This window comes from Mytilus trossulus, chromosome 6 (genome assembly GCF_036588685.1).
Source record: "Mytilus trossulus isolate FHL-02 chromosome 6, PNRI_Mtr1.1.1.hap1, whole genome shotgun sequence".
Taxonomy (NCBI): domain Eukaryota; kingdom Metazoa; phylum Mollusca; class Bivalvia; order Mytilida; family Mytilidae; genus Mytilus; species Mytilus trossulus.
The window spans coordinates 19,520,900-19,548,132 of NC_086378.1; the positions used below are offsets into that span (position 1 = coordinate 19,520,900).

General features: G+C 42.1%; 2 protein-coding genes across 2 annotated transcripts; both read left to right on the forward strand.

Moving 5' to 3' along the window:
- Positions 1-3,250: 3,250 nt before the first annotated feature.
- LOC134722390 (uncharacterized) lies at positions 3,251-4,123 on the forward strand. The gene has a single exon (XM_063586008.1). It carries the CDS (start codon positions 3,251-3,253, stop codon positions 4,121-4,123), a length of 873 nt encoding a protein of 290 aa, XP_063442078.1.
- Positions 4,124-4,142: 19 nt separating this feature from the next.
- LOC134722391 (uncharacterized) lies at positions 4,143-4,760 on the forward strand. The gene has a single exon (XM_063586009.1). It carries the CDS (start codon positions 4,143-4,145, stop codon positions 4,758-4,760), a length of 618 nt encoding a protein of 205 aa, XP_063442079.1.
- Positions 4,761-27,233: the final 22,473 nt, after the last annotated feature.

Sequence of the window (27,233 nt, forward strand, 5' to 3'; positions counted from 1 at the left end):
TTTAAGCAAAGAAACATACTATTTTAGAGGGATTGATTCCTGAATAGTTCAAAATAACCAAAATGGAATGTCCCTAGACTGCCTGTTCAGCATTTATACTCTAACTTATTGTAAAAAAATGTAGAACTAAATAGTATTTTTACTTTATGTAGGTTTTTTAATTATTTAAAAGTATGTTTAGAGCCAACATATCTTAATAAACAACTTTTGACAAAGGATTTTTTTAATTTTAGAAGTTGTGTCCCTTATATTTCTGACAAAATGTCCACTACGAAAGGAAGTCATTAAATTTTGCTAATAAACAGTTCAGTAAAATTAAGGTTTGCAAGAGATATAAACATAAGTGTCTTACAAAAGAAGTGGTGCTTTTATAACGGCAGTTAAATTGTTGGCCAAAACAATTTAGCACATCAAATGGATCAGAGTGATATCGTATATTTGTTAATTTCCACTACGAAACGGGTCAAATCTCCTTCAGTATCTGGTAATTTAAATTATGCAAATTATCAGTGCACAGCTTAGTACGCGCTTTGATGAAAATAATTATGTTTGTTACTATTGCAATATAGGGGTTGTGGGGAGAAAAAAAACATGTGAATATGTCCACTACGAAACGGTCACCTACTAAACAAGTATGGGAGAAATAAGATGTGCTTTAAGAAACAATTTCGTAGTGGACAAATGTCCCCTTCGAAAGAGTACATAAGTATGAAAATAATATTATTTCAAAGAGTATTTAAGATTGCACTTTTTATTTACAAACAGGTCTATAATAGAGGTATTACAAATAACTCTTGAAATATAATTTTAGACAAGTTGATTTTCCATTTGTCCACTTCGAAACTGTTTTTTAAAGCACATCTTATTTATCATAGAGAAATGCTAGGAGTCCTTTCAAATTGGTAATTCGTGTATCATTAATTGTCATTGCGCTTAGTTTGTTTTGTTATCATATCGGACTTATCTTAAACTGAGTTATACATTGCATATTGTTGTGTGTTTTTATGCTTTAATTACTTTGGCTCGAGGTATAGGGGGAGAGTCGAGATCTCACAAAGCATATTCAACCCCGCTGCATTTTTTGGCCTGTCCCAAGTAAGGTTGTCTTTGCTAGTTTTGTATGATTTTTGTATGATTTTCAACTCTTTATTGATATCATTCGGAGTTTATTATGACATCCATTATCAATGTACTAGTTAAATTGAGAAAGGAAATGGGGAATGTGTCAAAGCGACAACAACTCGACCATAGAGCAGACAACAGCCGAAGGCCACCAATGGGTACATATTTTTGTTTCGGGGTCAGCTGAAGCACGCCTCCGGATGCTGAACATCTCGTGGCGTTGAAGACCCATTGGTGGCCCTCAGCTGTTTTATGCTCTTTCGTCCGGTTGTTGTGTCTTTGAAACTCACCATTTTCATTCTCAATTTTAAAAGTAAACTTGCTATGAGAAAGAAAAATTGTGAAGTGAAATCTAATCCAGATCATGACAAGCAAAGGATTATGTACAGCATGTGGTACTGAAAAGTTAGTTTTGAGAAAATACAAACTTTTTATCCAAGGCAGGGATCAACAGGTTTGCCAATTGATAATAATTATATGATGGAAAAAGTAAAAGAAAATATGAATCTATTTCAGCTAGGGTGTTGGGTGGACATTCGAACGTTAAAAGCAAATTATCACCAAAGAGATCCATTACTAATATTCATCTTAAGGATCAAATATTGGACATTGTATTCACATAAAATAGTGATGAGGTAACTCATAACAATACAATTGTTGGTAGATGAGTTCAAGTTTTGCGCATTTGCTTTTTAGATTATGTCAAAATTTATTTTAAAAAGATTAAACATGGTCTCAGTATAAATTTTGTTTTTTACAAGGAGGAAGATGAAGCCTATCTCTCTAGAATAAAAAAAAGTAAATGATCCGTAATAGACCTTTTATCGATAATCAATGTTAAAGATCAAAGGCTTTTTCTTTACATCACAAGTTTCAACTCATCGACACTTTTTGGTGGTGCACTATTAAAAACATTTTACTAAACAGGACAAAGACCCCCTCCCCCCCAAAAAAAGGAGACTGAAGACTACTCATTATTCAAGTTTGTATTTGCGATGGAAGGTAAACAAAAAAGTATCGCTACCGTTATCACTTTACTGATCACGTTACTGAACAATATCACGATACATCTCACAAAAATGAAAAAATAGAAATATCAACTTACAAAAGTATTTCTTTTTCTTTTTCACAGTGGGTTAAACGCACATTTGTTTGAAAAAAGTTGACTATTAGGAAGGGAAAGATTAATTTTATATAGAACACTACTTTGTTAACAGAAAATAGAAAAGATAAATACGAGTATGGACTCATTTAGACTGATGCCGAATTCCTCAGACAGTCTGGCGTAAAACTGAATAAAGGGCCTATTAAAACAATAAATACAGAAATTGACGTATTTCATTATGTACTTATACAAAAGGTTGCATATCCACATTACTGTGTAGATAGAAAAAAATCAGATTGAAAGAAACAAAATTACCACCAAAGGCAGATTTGCATAAAGGAATTTGATGCGACTGTCATACAAGTGGGAGGTTTAGCGCTATAAAACCAGGATCAGTCCACCATTTTCTACATTTGAAAATGCCTATAGCAAGTTAGGAATATGACAGTTGATGTTCATTCGTTTGATGTGTTTTATTATTTGATTATGTCATTTGATTAGGGACTTTCCGTTTTGAATTTTCCTCAGGGTACAGTTTTTTTTTGTGATTTAAGTTTATAAATGGTGAGCATATGAGTGTTGAAGATTTTGTATATGCTCAAATGCTTAGTATTTGAAACATTTGATCAAGACTTTCTGATGTAAGCGTTAGAACTACAAAATTTTAAATGGAACTGCATTCAGATAATAGATGTAACAGATACACTAAAGTATGCTGAAAATATTTTAGACACGGAAATAGACCTCATCACGAAACGCGAAGTACTTAGAGAATCGTCCAAGATTTATGATCCACTCGGGATCATCAGTCCAGTTACCGTACGAGGTAAAATGTTTATACAAACACTTTGGGGTGAAAATATGAAATGGGACGAGCCATTGCCTGATGATATGAGAACAGAATGAATTGACATCAGAAAAGATATTAATGAAGCAACAAAGACCGTTATACATCGTCACTACTTTACAAATTGTTCGGATTCTAACAGAGACAATGTGATACATGTATTTATGGATGAAAGCATGAAAGCTTACGGAGCTTGTGTATACCTAGTTTTAGAAGGAAAAAGTTCACTCTTAATGTCAAGAAATCGAGTAGCACCGTTAAAACAGCTAACAATTCCAAGACTAGAACTAATGGCAGCAGTAATTGGAAGTCGACTTTTATCTCATATTTTGTCTCATATCAATGTTAATCGTGTAGTATTATGGAGCGATAGCCAAATTGTCTTGAGCTGGCTGAGTTCGAACAAGACGTTAAAACAATTTGTCGCTAATAGAGTGAAAGAAATCAAAGAACTGACTGAAAAGTTTACATGGAAATACTGTCCAAGTGAATCCAATCCCGCCGATGTACTATCAAGAGGAATAACAACTCAAAAGTTTAGAGACAACATGTTATGGATGAACGGCCCTGATTGGTTAACGAACGAGAATAAATGGCCTGAATGGAAAATAGATGAAACGCAAATTATGCCAGCAAGTGCTCAACAAGAAGTTACAGTTGATACGACACAAATACTGAGTACACACAGTGTAACGCAGGAAAATACCATAATTGACATTGACAGGATTAATTCTTTCAAGAAAGTTTTGAAAGTCATAGCCTACGTTGAAAGATTTATATTTAACTGTAGATCGAGAGAAAAACGTACTAGAAATCTTAAAACGCAAGAATTACAGAATGCAACGTATACTTTGATACAAGAAGTACAACGAAGACACTTTTTGGACGTAAAGCTAAGCTTACAAAATGGAGAAACAAAGACACACAACTTAGTTAAACAACTGAAACTTTATTTGGATAAGGACAACTTGATTCGTTGTGAAGGACGTATTCATAACGCGCCATTGGATGAATCTACTAAAACCTATACTGCTACCTGCAAAAGATAGATTAACCAGACTCGTTATAATGGATGCTCATATTTCACATTTACACTCAGAACTGTCAAGTTCCGTCACACTAATCCGTCAGACATATTGGATACCGACTATACGACAAGTTGCGAACAGTATCTTACGCAAATGTGTGACCTGTAAAAAAGTTAAAGGCCGACCGTATACAGCCCCAGATCCGCCGCCTTTACCGCAGGACAGACTACGAGAAGCACCGCCGTTCACAGTAAAGGGAGTTGATTTTACGGGAGTTCTGACAGTGAAAAACAACGATGGAACTACAAGCAAGGCTTACATATGTTTATTCACATGTGCCAGCACTCGCGCTGTGCATTTAGAAGTGGTGGACAATTTAACAGAAGAAACATTTATCCTAGCATTTAGAAGATTCGTAAGTAGAAAATCGTTACCGAAAACGATGATAACCGACAATGCTTCTACCTACATTGCAGCCGCTAAGCATATAGAGAATCTCACACGATCAGCGTCACTTACAGAAACGTTGAACAACTATGGTACAAAATGGACATTTATACCAAAACGCGCACCGTGGTACGGTGGCTTTTGGGAAAGATTGATAGGGATTACAAAAGAAGGTTTTGGGACGTTCCCTTATCAATATAGAACTTCTTAAGACAATTGTGATTGAAGTTGAAACTATAATGAATGACCGTCCACTAGCTTACGTATCGTCAGATCCTTTAGATGAACCGCTAACGCCATCACATTTACTTTACGGACGTCGGATCACAACACTTCCATACCCTGATAATAGAGACTTTGAGCATTCGACGCTTGAGATGACTCATGAATCGGTGAATAAACTGTCTCGATTGAAATCTCAAATTATTCAACAGTTTTGGTGCAAATGGAAACACGAGTATCTTACCTCTCTTCGAGAATATCATCGAAACACCGGAAAGGACAATCAAACAATTAAAGTTGGAGATGTAGTACAAGTGTACGAAGAATCACCGAGGACAAAGTGGAATCTAGCCGTTATTGATCAACTGAACATTGGAGGTGACGGGAAAACGAGATCTGCTGTTATACGGACAAAAAATGGACTCACTTCACGTCCAATAACAAAACTTTATCCTCTCGAAGTGTCAGAAAATAGAGACTTTACTATAGACAATAATTGTGATCTCAACAATCCTTCTACTTCTAGAAACTTAAACCGTAAAGCGAAAAGTGTCGCCATAGAGAAACTTAAGAAATGGACAAAAGGAAATAATTCATAATCAATGACTGTAAATTCAATTCAAGTTAAGTTTTCATATATAGACATTAACTCCTTTCATAGACTTCAGAGTTTTCAGTAATTTTTCAAGTGTCAATTTATTTATATTGTAGTTTTTAATATTTTTAATTTCATCTTTTGCGCGGCCCGAGTATGTTGTAAAGTTTGCTTACTACATGTGTAGTAAAGCGCACCGCTCGATTGTAACGTCACTATAGTTGACGTACTTCCTTTAGCTTTCATTACATTATCAAACTAGCAAGACGTCTGTTATTTTACTTCATGCCATTGTACGAAATCCTACCCACTATACGCAATAGGCTGATTTACATTAAAATGTAAATGGATACTCTTAATCTAAATTAGAGATAGATGCAACATCTAGAATACATATACATCACAGCTTGGAATAATAGGTTTAGTAAGCGCCCAACAGAATATAACTTCCGATGAAAGAAAAAAAGATGAAAAAGAATATCGTCATACAAAGGACATGACAGATGAGCCGAGAGAAGTTTGCTATCGATGTCGTATGCAAACTTTATTAAATCCAAATCGGAAGTGAAAGTGAGTGCTGATGAGTGTGTACTAGTATGTACACAAGTAAAAAATGGTATCCAATAGACAAAGTCAAATATGAATACCATTGTGTCGAGAAACAAAAATCAAATCCGCTGAAAATTATTTTGCGAAGTGACTATTTGCCATTTTCAAAATCCATTCCTTCCTCCACCACTGAAATAATGGCTCACGTGGAGAACCTCTTAGATAGGTGAGTCGGCAACCGTTAAGTTGGACTTTAAGTATATGATATTCTGGGTTCCTCCGACCCTATGCTGAAAAACTCTTACTTGGTCTTGGCATAAGTGATTTTGTCCTTAGTTACCTCTTCCTCTGGTTTAATGGCCCATATGCAAAATCTGTTAGTTTGGTCAGCCGGATCTAGTAAAGTTTGACTATATGACATAATCAGTACCCCACTTCATGCTGACAAAATATTGTATTGGTCTAGGGCATAGTTAGTTCTATGGGATATATGTGAAGTTAGCGGTCGTTTTGTTATTCGTCATTCCATATTCTATATCCAACTCGGTTTGATATTGAAATTTGGTTAAAAATCAAAACTAAATTAAAGTATTTGCTAACTTTAAAAGCATGATTGTCATATATAAGAGGAGTCAAACGATATGTAAGAAATTGTCTAATGACCCCTTCAAGCTGTTGCAATCTCTCGTTGTCCTCAAATATAAAATCTTTTGTGAGTCGAGATTTGTATTACATATATTTTTTCTTAAAACAAAAACAAAACCCGACCACGCTAGAAACATTTAGAAATAGTTTATGAAAGACGAACATAAGAGACATTTTAAGCTAAAACCTACTGGAGACCTCTTAAATGACAGTGAGACACACCTGGTCTTTCAATGTTCCAAAAATTCGATTACTAGTACAAAATGTAGTATGTATATATAAAGATGCAATCAAAATGAATTTCAAGAATGATGTCATTTGTAGTATCTACGGAGGGCTCAAATTGTCACTTTTTATCTTAAAACTGTCAAAAATTTAGATTAAAGGCATAAGGCGATGGTAAGATCCCTGATCTCTCAATCTTCCCAACACTATGCAGATAATTAGTTCTCATAAAGATAAAACAAGACTGAAATGAATTTGGGTAAACTTCTTGTTTTCTATCAAAAAATAAAGAAGACGAAAAGTGTTACCAATTTCTTTTTTATATCATAAATATCTATATACTAACAAGCTTTGTGTATGAATTTTAGGAAGATTGATAAATCAGGGAGATCTAGCATACGCCCTGTGCCCTTCTATCTTATTTTTTACGGTTGTTATTTGAAAAGTGACACTGTAAGCCCTTCGTATACATCGAAAATGATATTTCTCTTAGAAAGCCTTTTCATAGCATCTGTATATCAACAAAAAATAGACAAGATTATCAAACTGTACGGATATAGGGTCACACTGTTTTTTCAGTGGTCTCCGGTAGATTTTCACTATATATTTTGAATATCGAACTGGCACTTTGAGCCCTTCATAATTATAGAACGAGAAGTATATTCAAATTCCGTGTTATATCATGTATATCTTTATATTAACCAACTCTATGTGTAATATTAGGAAGATTTATAGATCAGGAAGATTTGGCCAACGCCTTGTACCCATCTATCTGTATGTTTACGATTTTCATTTGAAAAGTAACATATTAAGCCCTCCGTACATATCGAAAATGGTATTGTCTTGGAAATCCTTTTGATAGCAACTATTCATATACGAAATAGGCAAGATTAACAATATGGTTATGTATAGTAAAAGCCCAGCAGGTCTCACTCCAGCGGTCTGTGTTAGATTTTCACTATATACTTTGAATATCAAATTAGCACTTTGAGTCCTCCCGAAATATAGAAGACAAAATGTGTATACAAATTCCTTTTGATATCATTTATATCTATATATCAATTAACTTTATGGATAATTTTAGGAAGATTGAGAGATAAGGAAGATCAAGAATTAATATTTAGTCAATCAAAAATATATTTAGGTTTGGCTTTCCATAACTTTTCAAATCATATTTTCTAGTCTTACTAGAGCGACGTTGCTGTTTTTTAACTTTTTGTCATACTATCATCTTTTAAATGAACATCTCAGATTATATTTATGTTAATAAAAATATACATGTCATACGTTGTTAAGACGAATATCCAATGTACGTAATGGTTTATATTTGAGGGCGAAGATATATGATAACGTCAGTTTGTCGGCAAAAAGGATTTCCTACATGTACATCTCTTAATTTGAATTCCTTGAACTAGTACTATCATGCCATTGTAACATTCACTCTTTTTCTGTGCTTAATCAACCTTCAATTTATTGATGATTCAGTGTAAATCATTTCACTAAAGGCATACTATCAATTGTTTTTCGATTTATATGATAAGAGGCAACCACCTTTTATTTACTTTCATTTAAATGGTGTTATAAGACACATCTCTTACAGAAAGTGCACCGGAAGCTGACAAGAACATATTCGGTGGCAGCAGTCGCTTTACTCCTATCCTCCTACGGCAAAGTTCTTGACCGCAGGTGGTTAGATTAAAAGCTATTATCCATATCTTCAACTCGTATCAATCCCTGGGTGGGAAAGTGCACCTGAAGACTTCACTGGCCATCCAAAGTCTGAGGTACCTATACAGTTATGGGTATGGGCTCATTTTTCAGTCTTTCTGTACAGCTCTCTACGGCAAAGTTTTTTTCCACACCTAGTGGGATTGAAAGCTTGTCCCAGACCCTTTTATTCATGAAAATGCCCAGGTGGGAAAGTGCACCGGAAGCTGACAACAACATACTCAATTTCTCATTTCGGTCCATTACGGGTGGTGGCAGCAGTCGCTTTATTCCCATCCTCCTACGGCAAAGTTCTTGACCGCAGGTGGTTAGATTAAAAGCTATTATCCATATCTTCAACTCGTATCAATCCCTGGGTGGGAAAGTGCACCTGAAGACTTCACTGGCCATCCAAAGTCTGAGGTACCTATACAGTTATGGGTATGGGCTCATTTTTCAGTCTTTCTGTACAGCTCCCTTCGGCAAAGTTTTTTCCACACCTAGTGGGATTGAAAGCTTGTCCCAGACCCTTTTATTCATGAAAATGCCCAGGTGGGAAAGTGCACCGGAAGCTGACAACAACATACTCAACTTCTCATTTCGGTCCATTACGGGTGGTGGCAGCAGTCGCTTTATTCCCATCCTCCTACGGCAAAGTTCTTGACCGCAGGTGGTTAGATTAAAAGCTATTATCCATATCTTCAACTCGTATCAATCCCTGGGTGAGAAAGTGCACCTGAAGACTTCACTGGCCATCCAAAGTCTGAGGTACCTATACAGTTATGGGTATGGGCTCATTTTTCAGTCTTTCTGTACAGCTCCCTTCGGCAAAGGTTTTTTCCACACCTAGTGGGATTGAAAGCTTGTCCCAGACCCTTTTATTCATGAAAATGCCCAGGTGGGAAAGTGCACCGGAAGCTGACAACAACATACTCCATTTCTCATTTCGGTCCATTACGGGTGGTGGCAGCAGTCGCTTTATTCCCATCCTCCTACGGCAAAGTTCTTGACCGCAGGTGGTTAGATTAAAAGCTATTATCCATATCTTCAACTCGTATCAATCCCTGGGTGGGAAAGTGCACCTGAAGACTTCACTGGCCATCCAAAGTCTGAGGTACCTATACAGTTATGGGTATGGGCTCATTTTTCAGTCTTTCTGTACAGCTCCCTTCGGCAAAGTTTTTTTCCACACCTAGTGGGATTGAAAAATTGTCCCAGACCCATTTATACTGAAAAAAAGGCCATGTGGGAAAGTGCACCGGAAGCTGACAACAACATACTCAATTTCTCATTTCGGTCCATTACGGGTGGTGGCAGCAGTCGCTTTATTCCCATCCTCCTACGGCAAAGTTCTTGACCGCAGGTGGTTAGATTAAAAGCTATTATCCATATCTTCAACTCGTATCAATCCCTGGGTGGGAAAGTGCACCTGAAGACTTCACTGGCCATCCAAAGTCTGAGGTACCTATACAGTTATGGGTATGGGCTCATTTTTCAGTCTTTCTGTACAGCTCCCTTCGGCAAAGTTTTTTTCCACACCTAGTGGGATTGAAAGCTTGTCCCGGACCCTTTTATTCATGAAAATGCCCAGGTGGGAAAGTGCACCGGAAGCTGACAACAACATACTCAATTTCTCATTTCGGTCCATTACGGGTGGTGGCAGCAGTCGCTTTATTCCCATCCTCCTACGGCAAAGTTCTTGACCGCAGGTGGTTAGATTAAAAGCTATTATCCATATCTTCAACTCGTATCAATCCCTGGGTGGGAAAGTGCACCTCAAGACTTCACTGGCCACCAAAAGTCTGAGGTACCTATACAGTTATGGGTATGGGCTCATTTTTCAGTCTTTCTGTACAGCTCCCTTCGGCAAAGTTTTTTTCCACACCTAGTGGGATTGAAAGCTTGTCCCAGACCCTTTTATTCATGAAAATGCCCAGGTGGGAAAGTGCACCGGAAGCTGACAACAACATACTCAATTTCTCATTTCGGTCCATTACGGGTGGTGGCAGCAGTCGCTTTATTCCCATCCTCCTACGGCAAAGTTCTTGACCGCAGGTGGTTAGATTAAAAGCTATTATCCATATCTTCAACTCGTATCAATCCCTGGGTGGGAAAGTGCACCTGAAGACTTCACTGGCCATCCAAAGTCTGAGGTACCTATACAGTTATGGGTATGGGCTCATTTTTCAGTCTTTCTGTACAGCTCCCTTCGGCAAAGTTTTTTTCCACACCTAGTGGGATTGAAAGCTTGTCCCAGACCCTTTTATTCATGAAAATGCCCAGGTGGGAAAGTGCACCGGAAGCTGACAACAACATACTCAATTTCTCATTTCGGTCCATTACGGGTGGTGGCAGCAGTTGCTTCATTCCCATCCTCCTACGGCAAAGTTCTTGACCGCAGGTGGTTAGATTAAAAGCTATTATCCATATCTTCAACTCGTATCAATCCCTGGGTGGGAAAGTGCACCTGAAGACTTCACTGGCCATCCAAAGTCTGAGGTACCTATACAGATATGGGTATGGACTCATTTTTCAGTCTTTCTGTACAGCTCCCTTCGGCAAAGTTTTTTTCCACACCTAGTGGGATTGAAAGCTTGTCCCAGACCCTTTTATTCATGAAAATGCCCAGGTGGGAAAGTGCACCGGAAGCTGACAACAACATACTCAATTTCTCATTTCGGTCCATTACGGGTGGTGGCAGCAGTTGCTTCATTCCCATCCTCCTACGGCAAAGTTCTTGACCGCAGGTGGTTAGATTAAAAGCTATTATCCATATCTTCAACTCGTATCAATCCCTGGGTGGGAAAGTGCACCTGAAGACTTCACTGGCCATCCAAAGTCTGAGGTACCTATACAGATATGGGTATGGACTCATTTTTCAGTCTTTCTGTACAGCTCCCTTCGGCAAAGTTTTTTTCCACACCTAGTGGGATTGAAAGCTTGTCCCAGACCCTTTTATTCATGAAAATGCCCAGGTGGGAAAGTGCACCGGAAGCTGACAACAACATACTCAATTTCTCATTTCGGTCCATTACGGGTGGTGGCAGCAGTCGCTTTATTCCCATCCTCCTACGGCAAAGTTCTTGACCGCAGGTGGTTAGATTAAAAGCTATTATCCATATCTTCAACTCGTATCAATCCCTGGGTGGGAAAGTGCACCTGAAGACTTCACTGGCCATCCAAAGTCTGAGGTACCTATACAGATATGGGTATGGACTCATTTTTCAGTCTTTCTGTACAGCTCCCTTCGGCAAAGTTTTTTTCCACACCTAGTGGGATTGAAAGCTTGTCCCAGACCCTTTTATTCATGAAAATGCCCAGGTGGGAAGTGCACCGGAAGCTGACAACAACATACTCAATTTCTCATTTCGGTCCATTACGGGTGGTGGCAGCAGTCGCTTTATTCCCATCCTCCTACGGCAAAGTTCTTGACCGCAGGTGGTTAGATTAAAAGCTATTATCCATATCTTCAACTCGTATCAATCCCTGGGTGGGAAAGTGCACCTGAAGACTTCACTGGCCATCCAAAGTCTGAGGTACCTATACAGTTATGGGTATGGGCTCATTTTTCAGTCTTTCTGTACAGCTCCCTTCGGCAAAGTTTTTTTCCACACCTAGTGGGATTGAAAGCTTGTCCCAGACCCTTTTATTCATGAAAATGCCCAGGTGGGAAAGTGCACCGGAAGCTGACAACAACATACTCAATTTCTCATTTCGGTCCATTACGGGTGGTGGCAGCAGTCGCTTTATTCCCATCCTCCTACGGCAAAGTTCTTGACCGCAGATGGTTAGATTAAAAGCTATTATCCATATCTTCAACTCGTATCAATCCCTGGGTGGGAAAGTGCACCTGAAGACTTCACTGGCCATCCAAAGTCTGAGGTACCTATACAGTTATGGGTATGGGCTCATTTTTCAGTCTTTCTGTACAGCTCCCTTCGACAAAGTTTTTTTCCACACCTAGTGGGATTGAAAGCTTGTCCCAGACCCTTTTATTCATGAAAATGCCCAGGTGGGAAAGTGCACCGGAAGCTGACAACAACATACTCAATTTCTCATTTCGGTCCATTACGGGTGGTGGCAGCAGTCGCTTTATTCCCATCATCCTACGGCAAAGTTCTTTACCGCAGGTGGTTAGATTAAAAGCTATTATCCATATCTTCAACTCGTATCAATCCCTGGGTGGGAAAGTGCACCTGAAGACTTCACTGGCCATCCAAAGTCTGAGGTACCTATACAGTTATGGGTATGGGCTCATTTTTCAGTCTTTCTGTACAGCTCCCTTCGGCAAAGTTTTTTTCCACACCTAGTGGGATTGAAAGCTTGTCCCAGACCCTTTTATTCATGAAAATGCCCAGGTTGGAAAGTGCACCGGAAGCTGACAACAACATACTCAATTTCTCATTTCGGTCCATTACGGGTGGTGGCAGCAGTCGCTTTATTCCCATCCTCCTACGGCAAAGTTCTTGACCGCAGGTGGTTAGATTAAAAGCTATTATCCATATCTTCAACTCGTATCAATCCTTGAGTGGGAAAGTGCACCTGAAGACTTCACTGGCCATCCAAAGTCTGAGGTACCTATACAGTTATGGGTATGGGCTCATTTTTCAGTCTTTCTGTACAGCTCCCTTCGGCAAAGTTTTTTTCCACACCTAGTGGGATTGAAAGCTTGTCCCAGACCCTTTTATTCATGAAAATGCCCAGGTGGGAAAGTGCACCGGAAGCTGACAACAACATACTCAATTTCTCATTTCGGTCCATTACGGGTGGTGGCAGCAGTCGCTTTATTCCCATCCTCCTACGGCAAATTTCTTGACCGCAGGTGGTTAGATTAAAAGCTATTATCCATATCTTCAACTCGTATCAATCCCTGGGTGGGAAAGTGCACCTGAAGACTTCACTGGCCATCCAAAGTCTGAGGTACCTATACAGTTATGGGTATGGGCTCATTTTTCAGTCTTTCTGTACAGCTCCCTTCGGCAAAGTTTTTTTCCACACCTAGTGGGATTGAAACCTTGTCCCAGACCCTTTTATTCATGAAAATGCCCAGGTGGGAAAGTGCACCGGAAGCTGACAACAACATACTCAATTTCTCATTTCGGTCCATTACGGGTGGTGGCAGCAGTCGCTTTATTCCCATCCTCCTACGGCAAAGTTCTTGACCGCAGGTGGTTAGATTAAAAGCTATTATCCATATCTTCAACTCGTATCAATCCCTGGGTGGGAAAGTGCACCTGAAGACTTCACTGGCCATCCAAAGTCTGAGGTACCTATACAGTTATGGGTATGGACTCATTTTTCAGTCTTTCTGTACAGCTCCCTTCGGCAAAGTTTTTTTCCACACCTAGTGGGATTAAAAGCTTGTCCCAGACCCTTTTATTCATGAAAATGCCCAGGTGGGAAAGTGCACCGGAAGCTGACAACAACATACTCAATTTCTCATTTCGGTCCATTACGGGTGGTGGCAGCAGTCGCTTTATTCCCATCCTCCTACGGCAAAGTTCTTGACCGCAGGTGGTTAGATTAAAAGCTATTATCAATATCTTCAACTCGTATCAATCCCTGGGTGGGAAAGTGCACCTGAAGACTTCACTGGCCATCCAAAGTCTGAGGTACCTATACAGTTATGGGTATGGGCTCATTTTTCAGTCTTTCTGTACAGCTCCCTTCGGCAAAGTTTTTTTCCACACCTAGTGGGATTGAAAGCTTGTCCCAGACCCTTTTATTCATGAAAATGCCCAGGTGGGAAAGTGCACCGGAAGCTGACAACAACATACTCAATTTCTCATTTCGGTCCATTACGGGTGGTGGCAGCAGTCGCTTTATTCCCATCCTCCTACGGCAAAGTTCTTGACCGCAGGTGGTTAGATTAAAAGCTATTATCCATATCTTCAACTCGTATCAATCCCTGGGTGGGAAAGTGCACCTGAAGACTTCACTGGCCATCCAAAGTCTGAGGTACCTATACAGTTATGGGTATGGGCTCATTTTTCAGTCTTTCTGTACAGCTCCCTTCGGCAAAGTTTTTTTCCACACCTAGTGGGATTGAAAGCTTGTCCCAGACCCTTTTATTCATGAAAATGCCCAGGTGGGAAAGTGCACCGGAAGCTGACAACAACATACTCAATTTCTCATTTCGGTCCATTACGGGTGGTGGCAGCAGTCGCTTTATTCCCATCCTCCTACGGCAAAGTTCTTGACCGCAGGTGGTTAGATTAAAAGCTATTATCCATATCTTCAACTCGTATCAATCCCTGGGTGGGAAAGTGCACCTGAAGACTTCACTGGCCATCCAAAGTCTGAGGTACCTATACAGTTATGGGTATGGACTCATTTTTCAGTCTTTCTGTACAGCTCCCTTCGGCAAAGTTTTTTTCCACACCTAGTGGGATTAAAAGCTTGTCCCAGACCCTTTTATTCATGAAAATGCCCAGGTGGGAAAGTGCACCGGAAGCTGACAACAACATACTCAATTTCTCATTTCGGTCCATTACGGGTGGTGGCAGCAGTCGCTTTATTCCCATTCTCCTACGGCAAAGTTCTTGACCGCAGGTGGTTAGATTAAAAGCTATTATCCATATCTTCAACTCGTATCAATCCCTGGGTGGGAAAGTGCACTTGAAGACTTCACTGGCCATCCAAAGTCTGAGGTACCTATACAGTTATGGGTATGGGCTCTTTTTTCAGTCTTTCTGTACAGCTCCCTTCGGCAAAGTTTTTTTCCACACCTAGTGGGATTGAAAGCTTGTCCCAGACCCTTTTATTCATGAAAATGCCCAGGTGGGAAAGTGCACCGGAAGCTGACAACAACATACTCAATTTCTCATTTCGGTCCATTACGGGTGGTGGCAGCAGTCGCTTTATTCCCATCCTCCTACGGCAAAGTTCTTGACCGCAGGTGGTTAGATTAAAAGCTATTATCCATATCTTCAACTCGTATCAATCCCTGGGTGGGAAAGTGCACCTGAAGACTTCACTGGCCATCCAAAGTCTGAGGTACCTATACAGTTATGGGTATGGGCTCATTTTTCAGTCTTTCTGTACAGCTCCCTTCGGCAAAGTTTTTTTCCACACCTAGTGTGATTGAAAGCTTGTCCCAGACCCTTTTATTCATGAAAATGCCCAGGTGGGAAAGTGCACCGGAAGCTGACAACAACATACTCAATTTCTCATTTCGGTCCATTACGGGTGGTGGCAGCAGTCGCTTTATTCCCATCCTCCTACGGCAAAGTTCTTGACCGCAGGTGGTTAGATTAAAAGCTATTATCCATATCTTCAACTCGTATCAATCCCTGGGTGGGAAAGTGCACCTGAAGACTTCACTGGCCATCCAAAGTCTGAGGTACCTATACAGTTATGGGTATGGGCTCATTTTTCAGTCTTTCTGTACAGCTCCCTTCGGCAAAGTTTTTTTCCACACCTAGTGGGATTGAAAGCTTGTCCCAGACCCTTTTATTCATGAAAATGCCCAGGTGGAAAAGTGCACCGGAAGCTGACAACAACATACTCAATTTCTCATTTCGGTCCATTACGGGTGGTGGCAGCAGTCGCTTTATTCCCATCCTCCTACGGCAAAGTTCTTGACCGCAGGTGGTTAGATTAAAAGCTATTATCCATATCTTCAACTCGTATCAATCCCTGGGTGGGAAAGTGCACCTGAAGACTTCACTGGCCATCCAAAGTCTGAGGTACCTATACAGTTATGGGTATGGACTCATTTTTCAGTCTTTCTGTACAGCTCGCTTCGGCAAAGTTTTTTTCCACACCTAGTGGGATTAAAAGCTTGTCCCAGACCCTTTTATTCATGAAAATGCCTAGGTGGTAAAGTGCACCGGAAGCTGACAACAACATACTCAATTTCTCATTTCGGTCCATTACGGGTGGTGGCAGCAGTCGCTTTATTCCCATCCTCCTACGGCAAAGTTCTTGACCGCAGGTGGTTAGATTAAAAGCTATTATCCATATCTTCAACTCGTATCAATCCCTGGGTGGGAAAGTGCACCTGAAGACTTCACTGGCCATCCAAAGTCTGAGGTACCTATACAGTTATGGGTATGGGCTCATTTTTCAGTCTTTCTGTACAGCTCCCTTCGGCAAAGTTTTTTTCCACACCTAGTGGGATTGAAAGCTTGTCCCAGACCCTTTTATTCATGAAAATGCCCAGGTGGGAAAGTGCACCGGAAGCTGACAACAACATACTCAATTTCTCATTTCGGTCCATTACGGGTGGTGGCAGCAGTCGCTTTATTCCCATCCTCCTACGGCAAAGTTCTTGACCGCAGGTGGTTAGATTAAAAGCTATTATCCATATCTTCAACTCGTATCAATCCCTGGGTGGGAAAGTGCACCTGAAGACTTCACTGGCCATCCAAAGTCTGAGGTACCTATACAGTTATGGGTATGGGCTCATTTTTCAGTCTTTCTGTACAGCTCCCTTCGGCAAAGTTTTTTTCCACACCTAGTGGGATTGAAAGCTTGTCCCAGACCCTTTTATTCATGAAAATGCCCAGGTGAGAAAGTGCACCGGAAGCTGACAACAACATACTCAATTTCTCATTTCGGTCCATTACGGGTGGTGGCAGCAGTCGCTTTATTCCCATCCTCCTACGGCAAAGATCTTGACCGCAGGTGGTTAGATTAAAAGCTATTATCCATATCTTCAACTCGTATCAATCCCTGGGTGGGAAAGTGCACCTGAAGACTTCACTGGCCATCCAAAGTCTGAGGTACCTATACAGTTATTGGTATGGGCTCATTTTTAAGTCTTTCTGTACAGCTCCCTTCGGCAAAGTTTTTTTCCACACCTAGTGGGATTAAAAGCTTGTCCCAGACCCTTTTATTCATGAAAATGCCCAGGTGGGAAAGTGCACCGGAAGCTGACAACAACATACTCAATTTCTCATTTCGGTCCATTACGGGTGGTGGCAGCAGTCGCTTTATTCCCATTCTCCTACGGCAAAGTTCTTGACCGCAGGTGGTTAGATTAAAAGCTATTATCCATATCTTCAACTCGTATCAATCCCTGGGTGGGAAAGTGCACCTGAAGACTTCACTGGCCATCCAAAGTCTGAGGTACCTATACAGTTATGGGTATGGGCTCATTTTTCAGTCTTTCTGTACAGCTCCCTTCGGCAAAGTTTTTTTCCACACCTAGTGGGATTGAAAGCTTGTCCCAGACCCTTTTATTCATGAAAATGCCCAGGTGGGAAAGTGCACCGGAAGCTGACAACAACATACTCAATTTCTCATTTCGGTCCATTACGGGTGGTGGCAGCAGTCGCTTTATTCCCATCCTCCTACGGCAAAGTTCTTGACCGCAGGTGGTTAGATTAAAAGCTATTATCCATATCTTCAACTCGTATCAATCCCTGGGTGGGAAAGTGCACCTGAAGACTTCACTGGCCATCCAAAGTCTGAGGTACCTATACAGTTATGGGTATGGACTCATTTTTCAGTCTTTCTGTACAGCTCCCTTCGGCAAAGTTTTTTTCCACACCTAGTGGGATTAAAAGCTTGTCCCAGACCCTTTTATTCATGAAAATGCCCAGGTGGGAAAGTGCACCGGAAGCTGACAACAACATACTCAATTTCTCATTTCGGTCCATTACGGGTGGTGGCAGCAGTCGCTTTATTCCCATCCTCCTACGGCAAAGTTCTTGACCGCAGGTGGTTAGATTAAAAGCTATTATCCATATCTTCAACTCGTATCAATCCCTGGGTGGGAAAGTGCACCTGAAGACTTCACTGGCCATCCAAAGTCTGAGGTACCTATACAGTTATGGGTATGGGCTCATTTTTCAGTCTTTCTGTACAGCTCCCTTCGGCAAAGTTTTTTTCCACACCTAGTGGGATTGAAAGCTTGTCCCAGACCCTTTTATTCATGAAAATGCCCAGGTGGGAAAGTGCACCGGAAGCTGACAACAACATACTCAATTTCTCATTTCGGTCCATTACGGGTGGTGGCAGCAGTCGCTTTATTCCCATCCTCCTACGGCAAAGTTCTTGACCGCAGGTGGTTAGATTAAAAGCTATTATCCATATCTTCAACTCGTATCAATCCCTGGGTGGGAAAGTGCACCTGAAGACTTCACTGGCCATCCAAAGTCTGAGGTACCTATACAGTTATGGGTATGGGCTCATTTTTCAGTCTTTCTGTACAGCTCCCTTCGGCAAAGTTTTTTTCCACACCTAGTGGGATTGAAAGCTTGTCCCAGACCCTTTTATTCATGAAAATGCCCAGGTGAGAAAGTGCACCGGAAGCTGACAACAACATACTCAATTTCTCATTTCGGTCCATTACGGGTGGTGGCAGCAGTCGCTTTATTCCCATCCTCCTACGGCAAAGATCTTGACCGCAGGTGGTTAGATTAAAAGCTATTATCCATATCTTCAACTCGTATCAATCCCTGGGTGGGAAAGTGCACCTGAAGACTTCACTGGCCATCCAAAGTCTGAGGTACCTATACAGTTATTGGTATGGGCTCATTTTTAAGTCTTTCTGTACAGCTCCCTTCGGCAAAGTTTTTTTCCACACCTAGTGGGATTGAAAGCTTGTCCCAGACCCTTTTATTCATGTAAATGCCCAGGTGGGAAAGTGCACCGGAAGCTGACAACAACATACTCAATTTCTCATTTCGGTCCATTACGGGTGGTGGCAGCAGTCGCTTTATTCCCATCCTCCTACGGCAAAGTTCTTGACCGCAGGTGGTTAGATTAAAAGATATTATCCATATCTTCAACTCGTATCAATCCCTGGGTGGGAAAGTGCACCTGAAGACTTCACTGGCCATCCAAAGTCTGAGGTACCTATACAGTTATGGGTATGGGCTCATTTTTCAGTCTTTCTGTACAGCTCCCTTCGGCAAAGTTTTTTTCCACACCTAGTGGGATTGAAAGCTTGTCCCAGACCCTTTTATTCATGAAAATGCCCAGGGGCGAAAGTGCACCGGAAGCTGACAACAACATACTCAATTTCTCATTTCGGTCCATTACGGGTGGTGGCAGCAGTCGCTTTATTCCCATCCTCCTACGGCAAAGTTCTTGACCGCAGGTGGTTAGATTAAAAGCTATTATCCATATCTTCAACTCGTATCAATCCCTGGGTGGGAAAGTGCACCTGAAGACTTCACTGGCCATCCAAAGTCTGAGGTACCTATACAGTTATGGGTATGGGCTCATTTTTCAGTCTTTCTGTACAGCTCCCTTCGGCAAAGTTTTTTTCCACACCTAGTGGGATTGAAAGCTTGTCCCAGACCCTTTTATTCATGAAAATGCCCAGGTGGGAAAGTGCACCGGAAGCTGACAACAACATACTCAATTTCTCATTTCGGTCCATTACGGGTGGTGGCAGCAGTCGCTTTATTCCCATCCTCCTACGGCAAAGTTCTTGACCGCAGGTGGTTAGATTAAAAGCTATTATCCATATCTTCAACTCGTATCAATCCCTGGGTGGGAAAGTGCACCTGAAGACTTCACTGGCCATCCAAAGTCTGAGGTACCTATACAGTTATGGGTATGGGCTCATTTTTCAGTCTTTCTGTACAGCTCCCTTCGGCAAAGTTTTTTTCCACACCTAGTGGGATTGAAAGCTTGTCCCAGACCCTTTTATTCATGAAAATGCCCAGGTGGGAAAGTGCACCGGAGGCTGACAACAACATACTCAATTTCTCATTTCGGTCCATTACGGGTGGTGGCAGCAGTCGCTTTATTCCCATCCTCCTACGGCAAAGTTCTTGACCGCAGGTGGTTAGATAAAAAGCTATTATCCATATCTTCAACTCGTATCAATTCCTGGGTGGGAAAGTGCACCTGAAGACTTCACTGGCCATCCAAAGTCTGAGGTACCTATACAGCTATGGGTATGGGCTCATTTTTCAGTCTTTCTGTACAGCTCCCTTCGGCAAAGTTTTTTTCCACACCTAGTGGGATTGAAAGCTTGTCCCAGACCCTTTTATTCATGAAAATGCCCAGGTGGGAAAGTGCACCGGAAGCTGACAACAACATACTCAATTTCTCATTTCGGTCCATTACGGGTGGTGGCAGCAGTCGCTTTATTCCCATCCTCCTACGGCAAAGTTCTTGACCGCAGGTAGGTTAGATTAAAAGCTATTATCCATATCTTCAACTCGTATCAATCCCTGGGTGGGAAAGTGCACCTGAAGACTTCACTGGCCATCCAAAGTCTGAGGTACCTATACAGTTATGGGTATGGGCTCATTTTTCAGTCTTTCTGTACAGCTCCCTTCGGCAAAGTTTTTTTCCACACCTAGTGGGGATTGAAAGCTTGTCCCAGACCCTTTTATTCATGAAAATGCCCAGGTGGGAAAGTGCACCGGAAGCTGACAACAACATACTCAATTTCTCATTTCGGTCCATCACGGGTGGTGGCAGCAGTCGCTTTATTCCCATCCTCCTACGGCAAAGTTCTTGACCGCAGGTAGGTTAGATTAAAAGCTATTATCCATATCTTCAACTCGTATCAATCCCTGGGTAGGAAAATGCACCTGAAGACTTCACTGGCCATCCAAAGTCTGAGGTACCTATACAGTTATGGGTATGGGCTCATTTTTCAGTCTTTCTGTACAGCTCCCTTCGGCAAAGTTTTTTTCTACACCTAGTGTGATTGAAAGCTTGTCCCAGACTCTTTTATTCATGAAAATGCCCAGGTGGGAAAGTGCACCGGAAGCTGACAACAACATACTCAATTTCTCATTTCGGTCTATTACGGGTGGTGGCAGCAGTCGCTTTATTCCCATCCTCCTACGGCAAAGTTCTTGACCGCAGGTAGGTTAGATTAAAAGCTATTATCCATATCTTCAACTCGTATCAATCCCTGGGTGGGAAAGTGCACCTGAAGACTTCACTGGCCATCCAAAGTCTGAGGTACCTATACAGTTATGGGTATGGGCTCATTTTTCAGCCTTTCTGTACAGCTCCCTTCGGCAAAGTTTTTTTCCACACCTAGTGGGATTGAAAGCTTGTCCCAGACCCTTTTATTCATGAAAATGCCCAGGTGGGAAAGTGCACCGGAAGCTGACAACAACATACTCAATTTCTCATTTCGGTCCATTACGGGTGGTGGCAGCAGTCGCTTTATTCCCATCCTCCTACGGCAAAGTTCTTGACCGCAGGTAGGTTAGATTAAAAGCTATTATCCATATCTTCAACTCGTATCAATCCCTGGGTGGGAAAGTGCACCTGAAGACTTCACTGGCCATCCAAAGTCTGAGGTACCTATACAGTTATGGGTATGGGCTCATTTTTCAGTCTTTCTGTACAGCTCCCTTCGGCAAAGTTTTTTTCCACACCTAGTGGGATTGAAAGCTTGTCCCAGACCCTTTTATTCATGAAAATGCCCAGGTGGGAAAGTGCACCGGAAGCTGACAACAACATACTCAATTTCTCATTTCGGTCCATTACGGGTGGTGGCAGCAGTCGCTTTATTCCCATCATCCTACGGCAAAGTTCTTGACCGCAGGTAGGTTAGATTAAAAGCTATTATCCATATCTTCAACTCGTATCAATCCCTGGGTGGGAAAGTGCACCTGAAGACTTCACTGGCCATCCAAAGTCTGAGGTACCTATACAGTTATGGGTATGGGCTCATTTTTCAGTCTTTCTGTACAGCTCCCTTCGGCAAAGTTTTTTTCCACACCTAGTGGGATTGAAAGCTTGTCCCAGACCCTTTTATTCATGAAAATGCCCAGGTGGGAAAGTGCACCGGAAGCTGACAACAACATACTCAATTTCTCATTTCGGTCCATTACGGGTGGTGGCAGCAGTCGCTTTATTCCCATCCTCCTACGGCAAAGTTCTTGACCGCAGGTGGTTAGATTAAAAGCTATTATCCATATCTTCAACTCGTATCAATCCCTGGGTGGGAAAGTGCACCTGAAGACTTCACTGGCCATCCAAAGTCTGAGGTACCTATACAGTTATGGGTATGGGCTCATTTTTCAGTCTTTCTGTACAGCTCCCTTCGGCAAAGTTTTTTTCCACACCTAGTGGGATTGAAAGCTTGTCCCAGACCCTTTTATTCAAGAAAATGCCCAGGTGGGAAAGTGCACCGGAAGCTGACAACAACATACTCAATTTCTCATTTCGGTCCATTACGGGTGGTGGCAGCAGTCGCTTTATTCCCATCCTCCTACGGCAAAGTTCTTGACCGCAGGTGGTTAGATTAAAAGCTATTATCCATATCTTCAACTCGTATCAATCCCTGGGTGGGAAAGTGCACCTGAAGACTTCACTGGCCATCCAAAGTCTGAGGTACCTATACAGTTATGGGTATGGGCTCATTTTTCAGTCTTTCTGTACAGCTCCCTTCGGCAAAGTTTTTTTCCACACCTAGTGGGATTGAAAGCTTGTCCCAGACCCTTTTATTCATGAAAATGCCCAGGTGGGAAAGTGCACCGGAAGCTGACAACAACATACTCAATTTCTCATTTCGGTCCATTACGGGTGGTGGCAGCAGTCGCTTTATTTCCATCCTCCTACGGCAAAGTTCTTGACTGCAGGTGGTTAGATTAAAAGCTATTATCCATATCTTCAACTCGTATCAATCCCTGGGTGGGAAAGTGCACCTGAAGACTTCACTGGCCATCCAAAGTCTGAGGTACCTATACAGTTATGGGTATGGGCTCATTTTTCAGTCTTTCTGTACAGCTCCCTTCGGCAAAGTTTTTTTCCACACCTAGTGGGATTGAAAGCTTGTCCCAGACCCTTTTATTCATGAAAATGCCCAGGTGGGAAAGTGCACCGGAAGCTGACAACAACATACTCAATTTCTCATTTCGGTCCATTACGGGTGGTGGCAGCAGTCGCTTTATTCCCATCCTCCTACGGCAAAGTTCTTGACCGCAGGTGGTTAGATTAAAAGCTATTATCCATATCTTCAACTCGTATCAATCCCTGGGTGGGAAAGTGCACCTGAAGACTTCACTGGCCATCCAAAGTCTGAGGTACCTATACAGTTATGGGTATGGGCTCATTTTTCAGTCTTTCTGTACAGCTCCCTTCGGCAAAGTTTTTTTCCACACCTAGTGGGATTGAAAGCTTGTCCCAGACCCTTTTATTCATGAAAATGCCCAGGTGGGAAAGTGCACCGGAAGCTGACAACAACATACTCAATTTCTCATTTCGGTCCATTACGGGTGGTGGCAGCAGTCGCTTTATTCCCATCCTCCTACGGCAAAGTTCTTGACCGCAGGTGGTTAGATTAAAAGCTATTATCCATATCTTCAACTCGTATCAATCCCTGGGTGGGAAAGTGCACCTGAAGACTTCACTGGCCATCCAAAGTCTGAGGTACCTATACAGTTATGGGTATGGGCTAATTTTTCAGTCTTTCTGTACAGCTCCCTTCGGCAAAGTTTTTTTCCACACCTAGTGGGATTGAAAGCTTGTCCCAGACCCTTTTATTCATGAAAATGCCCAGGTGGGAAAGTGCACCGGAAGCTGACAACAACATACTCAATTTCTCATTTCGGTCCATTACGGGTGGTGGCAGCAGTCGCTTTATTCCCATCCTCCTACGGCAAAGTTCTTGACCGTAGGTGGTTAGATTAAAAGCTATTATCCATATCTTCAACTCGTATCAATCCCTGGGTGGGAAAGTGCACCTGAAGACTTCACTGGCCATCCAAAGTCTGAGGTACCTATACAGTTATGGGTATGGGCTCATTTTTCAGTCTTTCTGTACAGCTCCCTTCGGCAAAGTTTTTTTCCAAACCTAGTGGGATTGAAAGCTTGTCCCAGACCCTTTTATTCATGAAAATGCCCAGGTGGGAAAGTGCACCGGAAGCTGACAACAACATACTCAATTTCTCATTTCGGTCCATTACGGGTGGTGGCAGCAGTCGCTTTATTCCCATCCTCCTACGGCAAAGTTCTTGACCGCAGGTGGTTAGATTAAAAGCTATTATCCATATCTTCAACTCGTATCAATCCCTGGGTGGGAAAGTGCACCTGAAGACTTCACTGGCCATCCAAAGTCTGAGGTACCTATACAGTTATGGGTATGGGCTCATTTTTCAGTCTTTCTGTACAGCTCCCTTCGGCAAAGTTTTTTTCCACACCTAGTGGGATTGAAAGCTTGTCCCAGACCCTTTTATTCATGAAAATGCCCAGGTGGGAAAGTGCACCGGAAGCTGACAACAACATACTCAATTTCTCATTTCGGTCCATTACGGGTGGTGGCAGCAGTCGCTTTATTCCCATCCTCCTACGGCAAAGTTCTTGACCGCAGGTGGTTAGATTAAAAGCTATTATCCATATCTTCAACTCGTATCAATCCCTGGGTGGGAAAGTGCACCTGAAGACTTCACTGGCCATCCAAAGTCTGAGGTACCTATACAGTTATGGGTATGGGCTCATTTTTCAGTCTTTCTGTACAGCTCCCTTCGGCAAAGTTTTTTTTCCACACCTAGTGGGATTGAAAGCTTGTCCCAGACCCTTTTATTCATGAAAATGCCCAGGTGGGAAAGTGCACCGGAAGCTGACAACAACATACTCAATTTCTCATTTCGGTCCATTACGGGTGGTGGCAGCAGTCGCTTTATTCCCATCCTCCTACGGCAAAGTTCTTGACCGCAGGTGGTTAGATTAAAAGCTATTATCCATATCTTCAACTCGTATCAATCCCTGGGTGGGAAAGTGCACCTGAAGACTTCACTGGCCATCCAAAGTCTGAGGTACCTATACAGTTATGGGTATGGGCTCATTTTTCAGTCTTTCTGTACAGCTCCCTTCGGCAAAGTTTTTTTCCAAACCTAGTGGGATTGAAAGCTTGTCCCAGACCCTTTTATTCATGAAAATGCCCAGGTGGGAAAGTGCACCGGAAGCTGACAACAACATACTCAATTTCTCATTTCGGTCCATTACGGGTGGTGGCAGCAGTCGCTTTATTCCCATCCTCCTACGGCAAAGTTCTTGACCGCAGGTGGTTAGATTAAAAGCTATTATCCATATCTTCAACTCGTATCAATCCCTGGGTGGGAAAGTGCACCTGAAGACTTCACTGGCCATCCAAAGTCTGAGGTACCTATACAGTTATGGGTATGGGCTCATTTTTCAGTCTTTCTGTACAGCTCCCTTCGGCAAAGTTTTTTTCCACACCTAGTGGGATTGAAAGCTTGTCCCAGACCCTTTTATTCATGAAAATGCCCAGGTGGGAAAGTGCACCGGAAGCTGACAACAACATACTCAATTTCTCATTTCGGTCCATTACGGGTGGTGGCAGCAGTCGCTTTATTCCCATCCTCCTACGGCAAAGTTCTTGACCGCAGGTGGTTAGATTAAAAGCTATTATCCATATCTTCAACTCGTATCAATCCCTGGGTGGGAAAGTGCACCTGAAGACTTCACTGGCCATCCAAAGTCTGAGGTACCTATACAGTTATGGGTATGGGCTCATTTTTCAGTCTTTCTGTACAGCTCCCTTCGGCAAAGTTTTTTTCCACACCTAGTGGGATTGAAAGCTTGTCCCAGACCCTTTTATTCATGAAAATGCCCAGGTGGGAAAGTGCACCGGAAGCTGACAACAACATACTCAATTTCTCATTTCGGTCCATTACGGGTGGTGGCAGCAGTCGCTTTATTCCCATCCTCCTACGGCAAAGTTCTTGACCGCAGGTGGTTAGATTAAAAGCTATTATCCATATCTTCAACTCGTATCAATCCCTGGGTGGGAAAGTGCACCTGAAGACTTCACTGGCCATCCAAAGTCTGAGGTACCTATACAGTTATGGGTATGGGCTCATTTTTCAGTCTTTCTGTACAGCTCCCTTCGGCAAAGTTTTTTTCCACACCTAGTGGGATTGAAAGCTTGTCCCAGACCCTTTTATTCATGAAAATGCCCAGGTGGGAAAGTGCACCGGAAGCTGACAACAACATACTCAATTTCTCATTTCGGTCCATTACGGGTGGTGGCAGCAGTCGCTTTATTCCCATCCTCCTACGGCAAAGTTCTTGACCGCAGGTGGTTAGATTAAAAGCTATTATCCATATCTTCAACTCGTATCAATCCCTGGGTGGGAAAGTGCACCTGAAGACTTCACTGGCCATCCAAAGTCTGAGGTACCTATACAGTTATGGGTATGGGCTCATTTTTCAGTCTTTCTGTACAGCTCCCTTCGGCAAAGTTTTTTTCTACACCTAGTGGGATTGAAAGCTTGTCCCAGACCCTTTTATTCATGAAAATGCCCAGGTGGGAAAGTGCACCGGAAGCTGACAACAACATACTCAATTTCTCATTTCGGTCCATTACGGGTGGTGGCAGCAGTCGCTTTATTCCCATCCTCCTACGGCAAAGTTCTTGACCGCAGGTGGTTAGATTAAAAGCTATTATCCATATCTTCAACTCGTATCAATCCCTGGGTGGGAAAGTGCACCTGAAGACTTCACTGGCCATCCAAAGTCTGAGGTACCTATACAGTTATGGGTATGGGCTCATTTTTCAGTCTTTCTGTACAGCTCCCTTCGGCAAAATTTTTTTCCACACCTAGTGGGATTGAAAGCTTGTCCCAGACCCTTTTATTCATGAAAATGCCCAGGTGGGAAAGTGCACCGGAAGCTGACAACAACATACTCAATTTCTCATTTCGGTCCATTACGGGTGGTGGCAGCAGTCGCTTTATTCCCATCCTCCTACGGCAAAGTTCTTGACCGCAGGTGGTTAGATTAAAAGCTATTATCCATATCTTCAACTCGTATCAATCCCTGGGTGGGAAAGTGCACCTGAAG

Excerpts from the sequence above, each read along its gene's own strand:
- LOC134722391 (XM_063586009.1), top strand. The coding sequence starts at position 4,143 with ATGGATGCTCATATTTCACATTTACACTCAGAACTGTCAAGTTCCGTC.
- LOC134722390 (XM_063586008.1), top strand. The coding sequence starts at position 3,251 with ATGAAAGCTTACGGAGCTTGTGTATACCTAGTTTTAGAAGGAAAAAGT.